This window comes from Rhinolophus hipposideros (genome assembly GCF_964194185.1).
Source record: "Rhinolophus hipposideros genome assembly, chromosome: 17".
NCBI lineage: Eukaryota > Metazoa > Chordata > Mammalia > Chiroptera > Rhinolophidae > Rhinolophus > Rhinolophus hipposideros.
The window spans coordinates 32,754,395-32,773,465 of NC_138063.1; the positions used below are offsets into that span (position 1 = coordinate 32,754,395).

The 19,071-nt window shown below is 34.2% G+C and overlaps 1 protein-coding gene across 1 annotated transcript in view; it reads left to right on the forward strand.

The window, feature by feature from the left end:
* The window catches only part of CCDC178 (coiled-coil domain containing 178), a gene marked incomplete at its 3' end in the record, with an annotated part of 368,411 nt that overhangs the window by 138,164 nt on the left and 211,176 nt on the right, over positions 1 to 19,071 (forward strand). Inside the window, exons 17-18 of the mRNA XM_081078376.1 lie at positions 2,095 to 2,240; positions 10,759 to 10,918. Of these exons, the coding sequence (XP_080934502.1) occupies positions 2,095 to 2,240; positions 10,759 to 10,918 (306 nt within the window). The remainder of the gene's footprint in view (positions 1 to 2,094; positions 2,241 to 10,758; positions 10,919 to 19,071) is intronic.

Below are 19,071 nucleotides of genomic sequence, written 5' to 3' on the forward strand. Positions count from 1 at the left end.
TAGACAAAGAAACGCCTTGTGGGCCATGCTATTGAACCATATTCTAAAGAAACTTGCAATCTGTTGTAATATCAAACATCACTATTAACATTTATTAAGTATTCATAATGCTGATTGGTGTACAGACAGTACTAGAGACACCATTTTTATCTTCTAAGATCTTAAGTTCTAAGACAAATAATTTTATCTTTTACTGTGCGTAAGCATTTCAATCATGGGCCAAGCTAAACAGTACTACTGAATTTTTACTGTTTTTAACTCCAATCTAAGTCTTAGGTGTAGAATTTGAATTTATTACATTTAGATAACATAAAAATATATTTATTAAATCTTAATAAAAATTAAAAATATAATCTCATATAAGTAATTTAGAATCTGAGTGTAATTTTTATTACCTAATATTTTTAAAATATGTGGTTTGGAAGTTTCTGAAATAAGGAAATAATGAAAAATGCAGTAAAAATTTAATTAACTGCAATTCAGGTTTCCAAACCATTCGAAGTCTAGACATGAAAACAACTTTGGAAAACCTCCAAATTGCTGAAACCTTTGTGACCCAAGCTAGAGAAAAAATAAGCCAAAGAATGGTGAAATTATAAATGTACTGTTTTATGCCTCTATTCATCAAAGGACCTACAAATGGCACTTGAAGTCTCCAAGCTTTTGCTCAATCAAAATATGTAGATTTGTACTCCTGACATATGTCATCTAACAGTTTCTTCTCTCTAGACTCATCTCACTATGGTGATGTCTCTGATATTTTTGATGCCATGGAAGGGGATACAGTACTCTCATTTACTAAAGCCTCACTATTAAAGGTGCCAAAATACAATTTTTGTTTTTCACTGCTGTCTGCAGGAAGCACATTTTGTCTTTCTTTCCTTTAGTGTAGAATCCTTTGGCACCACCTTCAACATTGCTGAATTGGCTGGTATGGTCTCAAGTGTTGAAACCATTGTTTCTGAAGTTTTCTCAGTTTCCCATGAGAATCTTCATTCAAGATTAAGGCATGAATTATGGAATCTCACCTGAAAGTCAAGTTTAGTGATAGATCGCATTCAGAGTTGCCCATTCTCTCTTGACTCCGACATACTCATTTTAATCAAACATACTTGTGCCTCTCCACACTTTTTTTTAGGTTGACTTTTCTCCCACTAATAAGATGGTTGACTACCATTCTTCTTTTCTCCCATTGAAGAATGGTACTCAACCATCTTTCAACTACATTCTGGTATTAAAAAACAACAACAACAACAACAACAAAAAACCCAAACCAAAACTCATTTATCAGTAGAAAAATTTCAGAACTCCAGGGAAAAGAAGTAATAAAAAAAAAAAAAAGGGAGGATATGAAAATTCAAACATAGTACCGAATGTTTCAAATCTTGGGCAAACAGCAGATTTTTATAGGAAAACAAATGTAAATGATTAGCCATTCTTCTTAAAATCTTAAAAGTAGAAAAAGAATTAGGAAGCATATGGGGTAAAATGGAGGGAAATAGCAAAGCCAGTGACTGAGATTGGTGGAATCAGTTGCAAGAGTAGCCCTGATTAGAAGCAATGCCTAATGTGAGAATGGCAATCAGTAAATTAGACACCCAGTCAGTAAATTAGTCAGTCAATATTTATGTCAACAGACGTGAAGGGATCATGCAAAGTCAAATCTCCAATCTAGAATTGCACAGGCCAGCCTTGGGAATTCATGCTGGCATTCAATATCTACTTTTTTGAAAGATCAAAATATATATCCTTATATACCTTCAGTGTATATATTTGAAAATCATTGACCATATGTTTGCATCTTAAAAGGACATACCTTTCAGGTGTGCATGTATGTGTGTGAGAGTGGGGACATGTTAGGTCAGAGAGAGAGATGTGAGTAGAGAGAATAGATAGTTTTAACCCATCTTTTAGAAAACCTCATCAGATGTAATAACGGAGAAGAGAACATAAACCTAAGTTATCACTTATATTGATAAGAAGTTACTGTTTGCTTTTCATTGTTCATATGGCGAAACATAATTGTGTCCTTAAATTGCAAGAATTTAAAAATCACAGGATTTAAAACAAAACATCCCTGCATTTGTTTTCCAGGAAAAAAGCTCAATGATTTTTAAAGAAATACAGACCACTAAAAGTAAAACAATGCTTTATGAAGAAAAAATAAGTCAGTTGACCGAGGACCTAGACAAAAAAGAAAAGGAAAAGAAAGTACTTGATCAGACACTTGACAATTTAAAGTAAGCACTTAAATTGTATCAAAATGTTAAATGTTTAATATATTATTTATAAAATAGATAAGATCAAATTTTCATATTTAAAATTTATTCTTAAAATGATCCACATTTTCTATTATAGTTTGATGTGGAACATATATGTAACATTTGATAATTTTGGTTTAAAAGCACAATCATAAATTGCTTTCATTTTTCATTGCTCCCTTGGATTTATTTTTATTTGAATAACTGGGAATACTTTCCTTTTTTTCCACGTATAAGAACTTTTTTTCTGTATGAAATTGATAACCCTTCCCACTAATTTCACTATTCCCCACTTACTATGATGTGGTTAGTTATGTATGGTTTTTCACCCAAACTTTTTTGATAAGTTTTGAGGTAAGAGTTTAGAAATACATATTCTACAAAACCTCATATAATTCATTCTCATTTATTGTCTTTAAATAGCCAGTCCTCTTATTGGTCAGGGCCATACCTGACAACGGTTAGTAAGGCATTTCAATCAGAGAATGATCATGCTCTAAGACCCTTAGTACATCCATTGGCCCTCATTTAGAACATAAGTACTCTTCCTTTTACTACTCTTGGTTCTTACTTCCTATTTGGTAATACATTGAGAACGGCATTTGGATGGCTATTGAAGGAATATGCATTGGTCACATTTAGGAATTATATTTTGATTTAAATGTAGAAGGCTAATACAACAAGCAAAACTAGCACTTAAGGGGTAGTGTCAGGGAAACAGTTCTGCACAGCCTAATACTATATACTTTAATAGAGTCAAGTGAATGTACTTAACAAGTATTAGTTTATCTCTTACCATAGAGTAAACATCATTTTCAAAATGATCATATAGCTTTATCTGAAAAAGACTAAGTCATATTCAGTATACCATGTAAGAAATCAAGGAAACATGCTGCATACTTTGAAAGATATTTATCTACTTTAATAGCTATAAGAATATTTTGGGGCTGAAATGTATAACCCGAAAATTATATAATTCACATTAAACTTATAAAGAACTAATTCAGGAGCTGAATAATTTTTCTTTTTCTTCAGGATTCTTAACAATTTCAGTACTAACATTGTCTTCCATCCTGTGGCTAGATTATATTGCCTTTGAGACAAAAGTGGTCACCATGTCGCAGTGAATCAATTACCTTTCTAAACTTGACAACAACTCTGCCTTTCCCCAGGAAAAGGAGAAAAAGAATAGCTGGCACTGTGTTGTTGTTTACAAATCTATTAATTAACAGGGGCGATATTGGATATTGTCAGGTAATATTTAAAGCTACCATTAATTGTCTTCCTAACATGCCAGGCACTTGGCAGGCAATCTCGGTACCGTATCTCATCCACTTCTCACAGAAAATTCTTAAATTACGTGATGACGTTCCATGTGAATGCTGAGGAAACAGAAACTCAAGGAAATTCAATGATTGTCCTGAGATTGCACAGATAGTGCTAGAGCTAGCCAGCTTAAGTCCGTCTTGTTCCAAAGCATGTGCTCTTTCAACTGTGCGTATTGACTCGCTAAACTAGGATTGGAAAGGAAGAGTATTTGTTGCAGATAATCATGCACAGTACATGTATAGTCCTGTACTGCACAATGATGTTTTAATCAATGACTAACTGTATATGCAGCAGTGGTCCCATACGGTTATAATGGAGCTGAAACATTCCTAGCTCCTACTGACATCTCAGCCATCCTAATATCGTAGCATAACACGTTGTTTGTGGCGATGCTGCTGTATGTAAACCTACTGCCAGTGACATAAAAGTATAGCACGTACAACTATATACAGTACATAATACTTGATAATAAATGACCGTCACTGGTTTATGTGCTTACTGTATTTACTGTATGCAATTACTGTATTACTTTCTATTGTTATTTTAGAATGTACTCTTTCTATTTATAGAAACAAGTAGCAGTAAAACAGTATGCCATGTCACACTGGCAGCATCTTCATACGTCTCGTGTTTACCATGTCTCTTGGTTGCATCATTTTCTCTTGTGTTTGATTTAATATCATGTTGTTTTGTACAGTAACGTGCTGCACAGGCTTGTAGCCTCAGAGCACTAGGCTGTACCATATAGCTTGTGTGTGTAGTGGGCTAGACCATCTAGGTTTGTGTAAATGCACTCTATGATGTTCACACAATGACAGAATTACCTAACAAGGCATTTCTCAGAATATATCCCTGTTGTTAAACGACACATGACACTATTAGGAATAATCTACTGGTACTTTCAGTAGGTGACCATATCAAGTTAAGTGCCAGGCACCAAGGAGAAAGAAATGGCAAGTGGGAAAGTGTATCTTCAAGTGTCTGAAAATATTTGTAGAGAGACAAACGTTGCAAATGCAAAACAATTAAAATATGGTGATAAAAATAACATTAATCAAAGCCACTGTTGACTCTCACTTAATTTTCTTAAATAACTGAAGGGGACAGAGCCAAACTCAGACCCACAGGACTTTGTTCTTTTTATCGCTATAACAGAAACACTGTTTACATGAATGTATATACACATAAACATACATCGTGTATATAATATGTGTGTGTGTATATATATATATACATATATATATATATGTACACATATATAAATGAAATGCTATATTGAATGTAATCTAATATAAAATGCTTAGGGTAGAAAATAAAGTAAATGTGGTCAACATTCTGGGAACAATTATGAGTGTTTTTTGGTTTTCGTCATACCAGCTCTTTCCTGTATGATTTTCATTGGTTCCCTATGCTCCACAATGTCGATATTAAAGAATACTTACATAGGACATCAGATAAGAATTTTGGATGTTGTTTGCATGAATGATAAAGTGGACAGAACAGGGATGAGACAGATGAAAGCGTGGGACCTTATTCCATTTAGAAGGAGAGGCTCACGACTAAAAAAATGTGAATAAAAAATCATGGTTTCAAATTTACTGATAACAGTCATAGTGGAGAGAGAGAAAAAAATGAGTACTTTAGTGTTGAGGCTGCTGAATCAAGCAGAACGAGACAGAACTGGATTTGAATTCTGGTTCTGTCATTTACTAATTAGCTTACAGAAGCTAATTATGCTGAAGTTTAGGTTCCTTCATCTGTAAATTTCTATAAAATTATTCTTTCACAGGGTAGCATTATAACATTTTAGCCCCTCAGAAATCCTGCTGCCTTTATGGCTAACTGTACAAATGATTCAATTTCCTATACTAGTAGAGATGAAAACAAATGTGGGTAACAAGACAATGCTGAACTTTTGCAGCTCTGCTTATTCTGGATTCTGGGTTGCTGATTACCTCCAGAAATTATTTCTAAAGCATATTTATTTTTGCAGCATTATTTTAACAACTTTTTGATGCTTTTTCTACTAGGATCGTTTATGTTACTACTGATTTCCCATAAAAATCATACTTCCGTGTCAGGATGTGCTTAGTTACAAATGACAAAATATACACAGACACACATGCACACACACACCCACACACAGACATTCACACACCAGCTTAAACAATAGGAGAATGTATCAGCCTATGTAGGAGGAGGCCCATGGGTAAGGTAAGCTGCATGATTGGTTGATTCAGCAAATAATGACTATTTTGCTTCCTCCTTTCTAATTTGGATGCCTTTTATTTCTTTTTCTTGTCTGATTGCTGTGGCTAGAACTTCCAGTACTACGTTGAATAAAAGTGTTGCAAGTGAGCATACTTGTCTTGTTCCTGATCTTAAGCAGAATGCTTTTAGCTCTTCCCCGTTGAGTATGATGTTAACTGTGAATTTGTCATATATGGTCTTTATTATGTTGAGCTATGTTTCTTCTATTCCCACTTTGCTGAGAGTTTTTATCATAAATTGGTGCTGGATTTTGTCAAACAAATGAGTGCTGGAAGTTGTCAAATGCCTTCTCCGCGTCTATTGATATGACCATATGATTTCTATTTTTCATTTTGTTTATTTGGTGTATCACTTTCATTCATTTGCGGATATTGAAAAAACCTTGCATACCAGAATGAATCCCACTTAATTGTAGTGTAAGATCTTTTTAATGTATTGCTGAATTTGGTTTGCTAATATATTGTTGAGGATTTTTGCATCTATGTTCATTAGGGAAGTCAGCCTATAGTTTTTTTTTTTATTTGTAATGTTTTTCTCTGGTTATGGAATCCGGGTAATTGTGACCTCGTAAAATGAGCTTGGAAGCCTTCTTTTCTCTTGAATTTTTTGGAGTAGCTTGAGAAGAATAGATGCTAATTCTTTTTTGAATGTCTTGTAAAATTCATCTGTGAAGCCATTCTGGTCCAGGACTTTTGCTTGTCAGGAGTATTTTTTATTACTGGTTTGATTTCATTAGTAGTAATCAGTGGGTCAGTAATGATTAGTAGTAATCATTTTTCTGTTTCTTCTGGATTCAGGCTTGGAAGATTGTATGCTTCTAGGAATTTATCCAATTCTTCCAGATTGTCCAATTCTTTGATATATAGTTGCTCATACTATTTTCTTAAAATTTTTTGTATTGCTGTGTTGTTCATTGCCACTTTTCCATTTTTATTTCTGGTTTTATTTACTTGGGTCGTCTCTTTTCCTTGATGAGTCTGGTTAAAGGTTTGCCAATTTTATTTATCTTTCAAAAAAAGCAGTTCTTGGTTTCGTTGATCTTTTGTATTGTTCTTTTAGCCTCCATTTTATTTACTTCTACTCTGATCTTTGTTATTTCCTTCCGTTTACTCAGTTTGCATTTTGTTTGCTGTTCTTTTTCTAGTTCCCTGAAGTGTAAAGTTAGACTGTTTATTTGAGATTTTTCTTATTTCTTGAAGTAAAGCTTATTGCTACGTATTTCCCTATTAGGTCTGCTGTCACTGTGTCTCATAGATTTTGGGTCATTGTGTTTTCATTTTCGTTTGTCTCAAGGTATCTTTTGATTTCTTCCTTGATTTCATTGTTGGCTTATTTATTAGCATACTATTTAGCCTTCATGTGTTTGTACATTTTTCAGTTTTTTTTCTTGTATTTGATGTCTAGTTTCACACCATTGTGGCCAGAGAAGATGCTTGATATAATCTCAACCTTCTTAAATATATTAAGACTTGTTTTGTGGCTTAACATGTGGTCTGTCTTGGAAAATGTTCCATGTGCACTTGAAAAGAATGTATATTCTTCTGCTTTGGGGTGAAATGCTCTAAATATATAAATCGAATCCATCTGGTCTACTATGTCATTTAAGGCTGCTGTTTTCTTGTCAATTTTCTATCTGGGAAATCTATCCATTGGTATCAGTGGAGTGTTAAAGTCATCTACTGTGGTTGTGTTACTGTCAATCTCTGTCTTTATGTTGGTCAATATTTGTTTTATATATTTAGGTACTCCTATATTGGGTGCATAGATGTTTACTAAGGTAATGGCCTCTTGTTTGATTGATCCCTTTACAATTATGTAATGTCCTTCTTTGTCTCTTATGATAGTCTTTGTTTTAAAGTCTATTTTGTCTAATATAAGTATTGCTACTCCAATTTATTTTTTGGTTCTATTTGCATGGAGTATCTTTTTCCATCCCTTTCTTTCAGTTTATGTGTGTCTTTCGATTTGAGGTGTGTCTCTTGTAGACAGCATATGCATGGGTCTTGTTTTCTTTTCCATTCAGCTACTGTATGTCTGTGGATTGGAGTATACAATCCATTTACATTTAAACTGACTATTGATAGGTACATAGTTATTGACATTTTATTATTCATATTTTTATCTTCTTTGTTTCCCCTCTTCTTCTTAAAGAAAACCTTTTAATATTTCTTTTAATACTGCCTTGGTGGTAATGAATTTCTTTAGTTTTTCTCTTGTCTGGGAAGCTCTATTTCTCCTTCAATTTTAAGTGATAGAATTGCTGGGTAGAGTAGTCTTGGTTGTAGGCCTTTGTTTTTCATCACTTTGAATATTTCCTGCCACTCTCTTCTGGCCTACAAAGTTTCTGTTGAGAAATCAGCTGATAGTCTCAAGGGAGCTCCCTTGTAAGTAATTAGTTGTATTTCTCTTACTGCTTTCAGGATTCTCTCTTTGTCCTTAACCTTTACCATTCTAATTATAATGTGTCTTGGTGTGGATCTGTTTGGGTTCATCTTGTTTGAGACTCTTCACTTCCTGGGCTTGTATGTTTATTTGCTTCACCAAGTTAGGGAAGTTTTCAGTCATTATTTTTTCAAATAATTTCTCGATTCCTTGCTATCTCTCTTCTCCTTTGGTACCCCTATGATGCAAATGTCATTATGCTTGATGTTGTCCCTCATGTCCCTTAAACTATCTTCGTTGTTTTTTTTATTATTTTTTCTTTTTGTTGTTCTGATTGGGTGTTTTCTGCTACCATGTCTTCTAAATTAATTATTTGTTCCTCTACTTAATTTAATTTAATTTAATTTAATTCAATCTACTGTTGATTCCTTCTAAGGTATTCTTAATTTCAGCCGTTGTATTCTTTATTTCTGACTTTTTTTATGGTTTCTATGACCTTCCTTATGTATACTATCTCTTTGTTGAAGTTCTCATTATATTCCTTAAGCATTATTATAACCAGTGTTTTAAACTCTGTCTCTGTTAGATTGGTTACCTCCATTTTATTTAGTTCTTTTCCTGGAGGTTTCTCCTGCTCTTTTATTTGGGGCATGTTTCTTTGTTTCCTCATTCTGGCTGCTTCTCTGTGTTTGCTTCGTGTATTAGATAAATCTTCTATATCTCTCAGTCTTTGCTGGTTGGCCTTCTATAGTATGTATCCCATGTCGTCCAGTGGTGCAGTCTCCCTGATCACCTGTCATGTGTTTCAGTAGTGCCCCTTGTGTGTGTTGTGTGTATTCTCCTGTTGTAGTTGAGCCTTGATTGCTTTGGGCACATCAGTGAGTGGGATTGATTTTCAGGCTGACTGGCAGTCAGGATTGGCTATGCCTCCAGTGTATGAACTGCTGTGTGGGGGCTGACCCTTCAGAGGGGGATTCACCCCAGTATCCCCTTGTGCTTGTTGAAATCATTCTTTGGGTATGCTGCTTGTGGGGCTAACAAGGTCGTGCTCTGGTGCGGTCTGAAGCCAACCTCTGGGTGTGTTGTTTCTGATGTCTCTGGGGAGGGGCTCCTGTGCAGGCCTACTTCACCCTTGCCTGTGACTGGCCCTGGGCACCTGGTAGGAGCTACAGTGCTATATGTGGTTGGTTGCTGCCTGTGCTGGACCTGGAGGCATGTGGGCATGGCTTCACTGTGAATCAAGGCCGGCTTCTGCCACTATTGGGCCTCAGGCAGCTTAGAAAAAAGGCCCAGGGCCACCCTAGGCCTGTTGCCAGCTGCCAGATGCCCATAAGTCTCAGCTTTTCAAAGAACTTCTTTAGATGTGTGGGCTGGGCTGGTTGACCCAGTATTGAGAGTGTCCTGTGAGATGCAGCAGTAGCTGGGTGGGGCAGGGTAACAGGAAATCATGAGGAATGGCTCGTGGTTTTACAAAGTTAATGCAGATTCAGTTTTTGCACAAGTGCCGAACCTGATACTTCACAAAATGACCTGAGATCACCTTGGCTGGCCACTGCTCGCCTAGGGCCTGCAGATCCCCAAGAGCCACCCAAGAGAGGCTGCAGCAAAAGATGTGGCTGACTGCCTACCACCAAAATTTCTCCAGGCCACCGCCACCCTTCCACTGCTATAAAACACTTCCACAGCTTGTGGGGCATGGCAAGCCACCCAAGAGGGATGCAGCACCAGCTGGGCTGGGCGGAGGACCCAGGGTGTCACCAAGGTAGTGCATGCCCTTGGATTATACCAGACTAATGCATTCTCAGATTTGACCCTTTGGGGAAGGCTTCAATATAGAAAATATGGCACCCTCCTATAGGGTACATGTGAGGCAGGCTCCACACAAGGACAGTGGCAGCTATCTCTTTAGCCCTTGCTCCAAATCCACACAACTCTGTATGTCTCTGGCACCTCTTGATTTGCCACCCCTCCACTGGAGCCAAAATGTTTGCAAGCAAGTGAGTCTGCATGTTGGCCCTTTAAGACAACATCTGGGCCCTTTAAGAGAACTTCCGTCTGATGGAGTCCTTGCTAATTTTCACAGCCAGATGTTGTGGGGACTACACTTCCCACCACATGACCCCTACGCTGGGGGCTCCTTATGGTTCTGGGACCCCTCCCTATTCAGATGGGACCACCACCACGAAGGTGTCACTCCTAGTGTTCAACCACTACCTGTGGGTTTGGGTCAGCCCATTTTGCATCTCCTCTCTCCCTACTAGTCTAAATGTGGCCTCTTCTTTATATCCTTAGTTATAGAGATTTTGTTCAGTTAGTCTTCAGATAATTCTTGAGGTTGATTGGTCCTTGAGGTTGTAATTTTGATGTCATCCTGGGAGGCAGCAGACATAGCATTTATCTAATCCACCATCTGGGAACTTCTCCTCAATATTGAGTCTTTTAAAATGTATCATAAGTGTATTTTAGGAAATAAATTGTAAATTGATTAGTGGTAATTGCAATTCTTTTTTCACAGGAACGAATTTTTAACTATGAGATTTAAAAAGGAACACGCACAAGCTATATATAATCATCTCATTAGTGAAAGGAAAAACTGTAAAGAGAGAATCTATGAAGAAGACCAGAGACATAGACTTCTCATTACCATGAGGCAAAAAACTCTGGAAGATATTAAAGTGAGTATTATTTTTTGACTGTTTCAGAATGAAGGAAATATAGTGATAGTCATAATATCACCCAGTTTGAGGCACTCATTTATCATCTTGAAGTAACAAAGATGTTTAGATTAAAAAAATAATCTGTTAGCATAATAAATGTGTAACTTGTCATTTTTTCTTCTATGTAATTATAACATATTCGTACTACATATTATACTTTTTAGTGCATGTTATGTGCACTCTCATTTTTATTGCACTTTTATTTTGAAGGCTACTGATGTAAAAGTATAAGTTATATTTATTCCAGAGCCATTTTTATATTTTTAATGAAAGATGAGAGAATAGTTACATTTTGTTTCTGAATAAACATACTTTGAATGTTTACTTAGCACTTTTTTGAAAAATAAGAATATTTCATGTTCTTGTCCTTTAGAAAAATTTTGCATATATTTTAGTTTCACTGTAAACTTACTAATTAGAAACAGGAAAATTATATGATAAAATGTATATTTTTAGATCTCAATACTTGTTAAGCTTTATAAAGTTATGCATATTACATTTTTATGTAAAATATGACTAAGTGAATACATTTACTGAAGTTATTCCTATACTATTTTACATTTTGTAATTATTTTTGTTATAATTAATTGCAATAATAAATACCAGGGTTTTTTCAATATACTTATAAATATTACATATTTTTGAGAGAAACAGTGGGAAATTACTTCTAAAATATAAAGAATTCTACCAGATTTTATTGAAACTATTTCCTACGAAACTATTAAAGATTTATGTAATATAATAATACACTTTTATTGGCTATTTTTGATCCTGATATTTATATATTAAATTATAATGTATATTTAATATATTCAATTGCTTTTTCTTTTTTATATTTTCAATAACATTGCTAATACACTTTTTAAAAAGATTATTTGGAACAAATATACATTGAAAAACAAGTATGTGTAAATGAACATATCATCTTTAATGCTAGCTTTAATACCATCAAAATTATTAATGGAAGATCAATACTTTTATTAATAATGGTGCTAATTCACAGTCTTTCATGTGAAATATAGCCATTACATAGAAATAGGTTTGGTTTGGTTTGGGCCTAAAAATCTGAAAATAATTGGTGCCATCTAGTGGCAATAAATGATGCCTCTTCTTGGAGGAGTTCCTGGAACAGTGACGGCTGAATCTCAGATATGTGATGTATGAATAGCTGGGGGAACTTAAACTCAAATACACCCCTCAAAACAAGAAGACTTAAGTTATTTGCTGACGTAAGTATCATTCCGCACCACATATTTTATCACAGCAGTAGAATTAGTTGTTTGAATTTAACCACATTTTCCAATCGTACTGGTGCTGAGAACACAGTGGGATTTCAGTAATCATTTATTGACTAGCATTTCAACACTTTAATGGAACAATAATAAGTAGTGAAATGTCAAAATATGGTCAGCAGGAGAGAGACAAAGGAAAAATCCCATATAACTATCCCCTCAGTAACTGAGATTTGTACTTCGTTTCATCCAAAAGCCTGTCTCTGCCTTCCCGTTCTGAAGTGTACCTATCCACATTCACTTGGATACATCACTTTTTTTTTCTTAGCACCCATCTCTTTCTGAACTTGTTTTGTTCACTTTTACTTGTTTTTTGTCTGCCTACATTCTGCTGTAGTTATGTATTTCTCTATGAGGAGAGGAGATTTTTCTGTCACTTTCTCTGTATCCTAAAAACTCTGAACTGTGCCTGGCACAAGGGAGGAACACAGTAAGTACGTGTTGAATGACTGAATGAATAAATGGATGAACATATTCAGTAATTTTGTTGTCAACATACGTGATAATGGCTAAAAGCTGGAGCATTTCAGAGATACTTTCCATACTGCACCAGCATTGTACTTTAGAGAATACTCATACTGTGTGCAGAAGCTAACTCTCCCTCTCATTCTATCGCTCCTTGATAATACTTGAGAAATTTGCCATTTAGTTTGTTCTCTCTAGGTGAAAATCGTTAAATTGTCTATTGCTTTCTAACAATTAAGGATTCTGCTAAATATCTCAATAATGCTTTTCAAATAACCTTGAATGAATAAGAAATTGTCTCTAATCAGTGCTTGCATAACTCTTTACACATACATTCACTGTATGTGATCAGAAACATGGAGTTTGAACATGCAAAGTTTAGAGATTGATACATGTCATCATTAGTAACATTGTTTATTATTATAATCAGTTATTGGTTTTAAAGAGTGGAAAGACAAAGAGAAAAGCAGTTAGTTACCAACAAGGGAGCCCCCATAAGACTGTCAGCTGATTTCTTAACAGAAACTTTGCAGGTCAGAAGGGATTGGCACAAAATATTCACAGTGATGGAAACCAAGGGCCTATAATCAAGAGCACTCTACCCAGCAATGTTATCATCTAAAACTGAAAGACAGATAAAGAGCTTCCCAGACAAAGAGAAAGCTAAAGGGGTTCATCACTACCAAACCAGTATCACAAGAAATGTTAAAGAGACTTCTTTAAGAAGAAGAGGAAGAAAAAAGATAAAAAATATAAATAACAAATGGCAATAACTACATATCTATCAACAATTACTTTCAATATAAGTGGATTAAATGCTCCAAACAAAAGACAGGGTGGCTGAACAGATATTACATATGCTACCTACAAGAGACTCACTTCAGAGCAAAAGACACAGACAGATTGAAAGTAAAGGGATGGAAAAATATATTTCATAAAAGTGGAAATGAAAAAAAGCTGGAGTTGTAATACTTGTATCAGACAAAATGGACTTTGAAATAAAGGCTATAACAAGAGGCAGAGAAGGACCCAGTAATCTCACCACTGGGTATTTGTTTGAAGAAATTGAAAACACTACTTCAAAGGGATATGTGCATCTATGTGTTCATTGCATTAGCCAAGATATGGGGGCAACCTGGGTGTTCATCAATGAATAAATGGATAAAAAAGAGGTAGTACATATACATTGGAATATTACTCAGCCATGAAAAAGAACAAAATCTTGCCATTTGCAGCAATGTGGATGGATCTAGAGGGTATTGTGCTGAGTGGAGTAAATCAGACAGAGAAAACCAAATGCCGTATGATATCACTTACATGTGGAGTAAACAACAAAATGAACAAACAAAAGAGAAACAAACTCATAGCTACAGAGAACATTTTGATGGTTGCCAGATGAGAGTAATGTTGGGGGGCTGGATAAAAAAGGTAAAGGGATTAAGTACAAATTAGTAGTTACAAAACAGTCATGGGGATGTAAAATATGGCGTAAGGAACATAGTCAATAATATTGTAATAACTATTATGATATCAGATAGGTGCCCGATTTATCAGGGTAATCACTTCATAAGTTGTGTTGATATCTGATCACTGTGTTGTACACCTTAAACTAATGTAATGTTATATGTCAACTGTAATTGAAAAATAAATATATATATATATATATATATATTTTTTTAAAAAAAGAGTGGAAAGACAATGTGATTCTTCATAGAAAGCCTATTCTCATCCCGTTTTAGAAATTGGATAAAATAAAAATTTGTAAATGTATGTGTAAGGTAAAACACTGCCAGAAAGAATCAAGTCTTATTAGGCATTATTATAAATGTGGTGTTACTGTTCTGGGGTAACCCCTCTGGGTAAAACAGTTGATCACAATAATGGATCACCTGAAGAAATTGTTTAATAAGAGCCTTTATGAAAGCCACATGGAATTAATTGAGGACTGAGAAACACACTATTGAATTAGAAATCCAACCAGCTAATAAAATAGATTAAGAAAAAATATGCACAATGTTGATAACATACACATATAATGTAGTTCTGGAATTAAATTCAGTTGTTTTCAATAGACAATTCATGTCGGATATCTTTAAATGCTAGATTTGTTTAAATGTTATGGAGATTTTACTAACTGCCTATAATTTGCAAATGCAATTGCTTAAGATTAAAATTTCAGTATAACATCTAAATATATTAAGCAAATACTAACATATATGAAGGGAGAAATAGACAAAAATACAATAATAGTAGGGGACTTCAATACCTCAGTTTCAACAATTGATAAATCATCTAGACAGAAAATCAATAAGGAAACACTGAATTTGAACTACACGTTAGACAAAAACAGGCATATGTGGAACATTCCATCCAACAGCATCAGAAGACACATTCTTCTTAAGTGTACATGGGACTTTCTCCAGGACAGAGCACATATTAGGTCACAAAACAAGTCTTAACAAAATTAAGAAGATTGAAATTATACGAAGAATCTTCCAACCACAATTGTATGAAACTAGAAATTAATTAACAGGACAAAACTTGAAAATTCACAAATACATAGAACTTGAACAACACACTCCCAACCGACCAGTGGATAGTCTTCAGAGCCCCAGCCCTAGTAGTCACCAAGCTGAATATAAAAAAAAAAAAAAAAAACTGAAAAATAATAATGTAACAACTTGTATACACAGATTCTGTCTTCAGATATTCTCTAACACATTTCTTCAAAGCTTTTATGAACTCCCATGGCTTCAATTATCAATACAGTGGCTGACTCACTGATCTACTTCATTTTTACTCCTTCCAACCTCTATCTCCACATGGTGGATTATTGGGTGCATGTTTCCACTTAGGTATTCTGTCATGTCCAAAACAGATCATCTCAACAAACCTAGTCATGAAAAATTATTTTTATTATAAATGCCACCATAATTATTCCAGTCAACTAGTAACACACCACCTCCTGTATATTGTTCTTTTATTTGCACATCATATCCAATTTGACATCAGTCTCTATTAAGTCTCTAATCCTCATTCCTTCTCATTATTTTCTTTGATTATAAAAGCACTTTCTTATGACTTAAATAAAAGCAACCTGTGCTTTTATTTCACTTCAATTCATTCTGCATAATACTAATTGATCTTTCTATAGCCTATCTCTAACCATACTGCACTCTTCGAAAATTCTTCATGTCTCCCACAGCTTTACAAATTAAGTATAAACTTTTAAAATGGGTCTTCATGACATATTTCAGCCTACATTCTAAACTTTTATCTCTGATTGTTTATTTGCATTACTAATATAAGAGCACATTTAGATGGAAATTTGAAACAGCGATATAATAAAAGTAGAATGTCTCCACTTTATATTATTAAAAACAATAAAATCAAACCACAATAGTCAATATACCAAAAAGTAATACTGACAAAAGTAGAAAGGTAGTATCAACACAGAGAGCATTAAGCAAGATGATAGAAGCAAAAACCAATAAAATTACTGTTAATATATAGTTTAATTAAATTACTAAATCACAATGAATTGAAAAAGCAAAATTACCCTACATATTGCTCTGTAAAGATTACAAATGGACATCTAAAAAAAAAGGCAGAATAGTTGAGGATAAAAAGAAAAATTAAATTAGTCACACAAAAAGAGTAGGTGTTGATAATATTAACTTTAAAACAATACATAGGAGAGAATTTTCATATAAAAAACTATGATCAAAATGGTCATTTAGAAATTATGAGTTTGTACACACTGAATAACATGAACTACAAATATATAAAGCAAAATCCACAATTAATTCATGTAGGAAACTTCGCACTATACTAATAGACTGCTATATTCAAGTAGACTGAAATACAAGAATTTATGTGACATGAAAAGTAATCTGGTTGAACTAAATATTTCATTAATTTATTAGTTTATAAATTATGGAGCATAAATTGCAGTGATAGCTGATAATCCCATGCAAATGAAATAAAAACCATTTAACATGAATGTATTTATTTCTTCCTACCTTTATTGCAGTATAATTTAAATAAAATTGTATATATTTAAAATGTACATGATGATGTGATATATATATACATTGTGAAATGATTACCACAATCAGGTTAACTAACACATCTATCACCTCACATAGTTATCTTTTTTGTATGTATGGTAAGAATGCTTGCGATCTACTCTCAGCAAATTTAAAATATATGATACAGTATTATTAACTATAGTCAACATAGAATTTATTCATCTTCTAATATAGAAATTATTCACCTTCTAACTGGAAACTTGTACTTTTTGACCAGCATCTCCCCATTTCACCCACCCCACTGCCGCTTGATAACCATCATTCTACTTTCTGTTTCTATGGGTTCAATTTTTTTTTTTTAAGATTCCACAAATAAGTGTGATTATACACTTATCATACATCTACTTCTGTCTGGCTTATTTCACTTAGCATAATGTCCTCTAGCTTTGTCTATCTTGTTGCAAATAGCAGGGTTTCCTTCTTTCTCATGGCTGAATAATATTCTTATTCATGTTTTTTCTTTATCCATTCATCCATTGACAGATACTTCAATTATTTCTATATATTGGCTATTGTGAATAATACTGCAGTAAACATGAGAGTATAGATATCTCTTTGAGATACTGATGTTATTTCACTCAGATATGTACTCAGAAGTGGGATTGCTGGATCATATGGTATTTCTGTTTTTTAATTTTTTTGAGGAATCTCCATACTGTTTTCCATAATGGCTGTACAAATTTACATTCCCACCAACAGTGTACAAGGGTTCCCTTTTCTCCACATCCTCGCCAAGACTTATCTCTTATCTTTTTTTTTTTAATTTGTTGGGGTGACATTTGTTAGTAAAATTACATAGATTTCAGGTGTACAATTCTGTATTACATCATCTATAAATCCCATTGTGTGTTCACCACCCAGAATCAGTTCTCCTTCCATCACCATATATTTGATCCCCCTTACCCTCATCTCCCTCCCCCCATCCCCCTTACCCTCTGGTAACCGCTAAACTATTGTCTGTGTCTATGATTTTTTGTATCTCATTTGTTTGTCTTGTTCTTTTGTTGTTTTTGGTTTATATACCACATATCAGTGAAATCATATGGTTCTCTGCTTTTTCTGTCTGACTTATTTCACTTAGCATTATATTCTCTAGATCCATCCATGTTGTCACAAATGTTCCTATATCATCTTTTCTTACCGCCGAATAGTATTCCATTGTGTATATATACCACAACTTCTTTTATCTTTTTCATAAAAGCCATTCTAACAGATGTGAGGTGATATCTCACTGTGGTTTTGATTTGCATTTCCTTGATGTTAGTGATGTTGAGCACCTTTTCATTTATATATAGGCCATTTGTATGTCTTCTTTGGGAACATGTCTATTCAGGTCCTTTACCAATTTTCAGTTGGATTATTTCTGTGGTTTTTTTGTTTGTTTTGTGGGTTTTTTTTGGTTTATTTGTTTTGTTTTTTGCTACTGTACTGTATGAGTTACGTATATATTTTGGATACTAACACCTTATCAGATATATGATTTGCAAATACTTTCTCCCGTTTGGTAGGTTGTCTTTCAGTTTATAATTTCTTTTGTTGTGCAGAAGCCTTTTAGTTTGGTGTAGTCCTACTTGTTTATTGTTGCACTTGTTTCACTTTTTTTTTTTTTTTGTGATTTTCATGTGAAAACAAATCATTGCCAAGACCACTATCTAGGATGTTTTTTCCCATGTTTTCTTCTAGGAGTTTTACAATTATGGATCTTACATTTAAGACTTTAATCTATTTCAAGTTAATTTTTGTGAGTGGCGTAAAATAAGAGTCCACTTTCATTCTTTTGCATATGCCTATCAGAGAGTATTTTACTTTTTTCTGTCCTATTTTGAGATTTGTTCGTTTGTTTTTTCTTGACTGATTGTTTGGGCTAAGCCTTTCAGTACTATGTTGAATAGACTGTGTATGAGCAGCCTTGTCTTGTCATTGATCTTAGGAAATGCTTTCAGTTTTTCATCATTGAGAGTGAAGTTAGTTGTGGGCTTGTCATACAGTCATACCTCAAGATATTTCAGGTTCAGTTTCAGACCACCACAATAACGTGACTATTGCAATAAAGCAAGTCACACCAATTTTTTTGGTTTCCCGGTTCATCTAAAAGTTATGTGTACACTACACGACAGTCTACTAAGGGTGAAATAGCATTATGCCTAAAAAAGTGTACATTCTTTATTTGAAAAATAATTTATTGCTAAAATATGCTAACCATCATCTGAGCCTGTTGGAAAAATGACACTGATAGACTTGCTTACTGCAGAGTTATCACAAA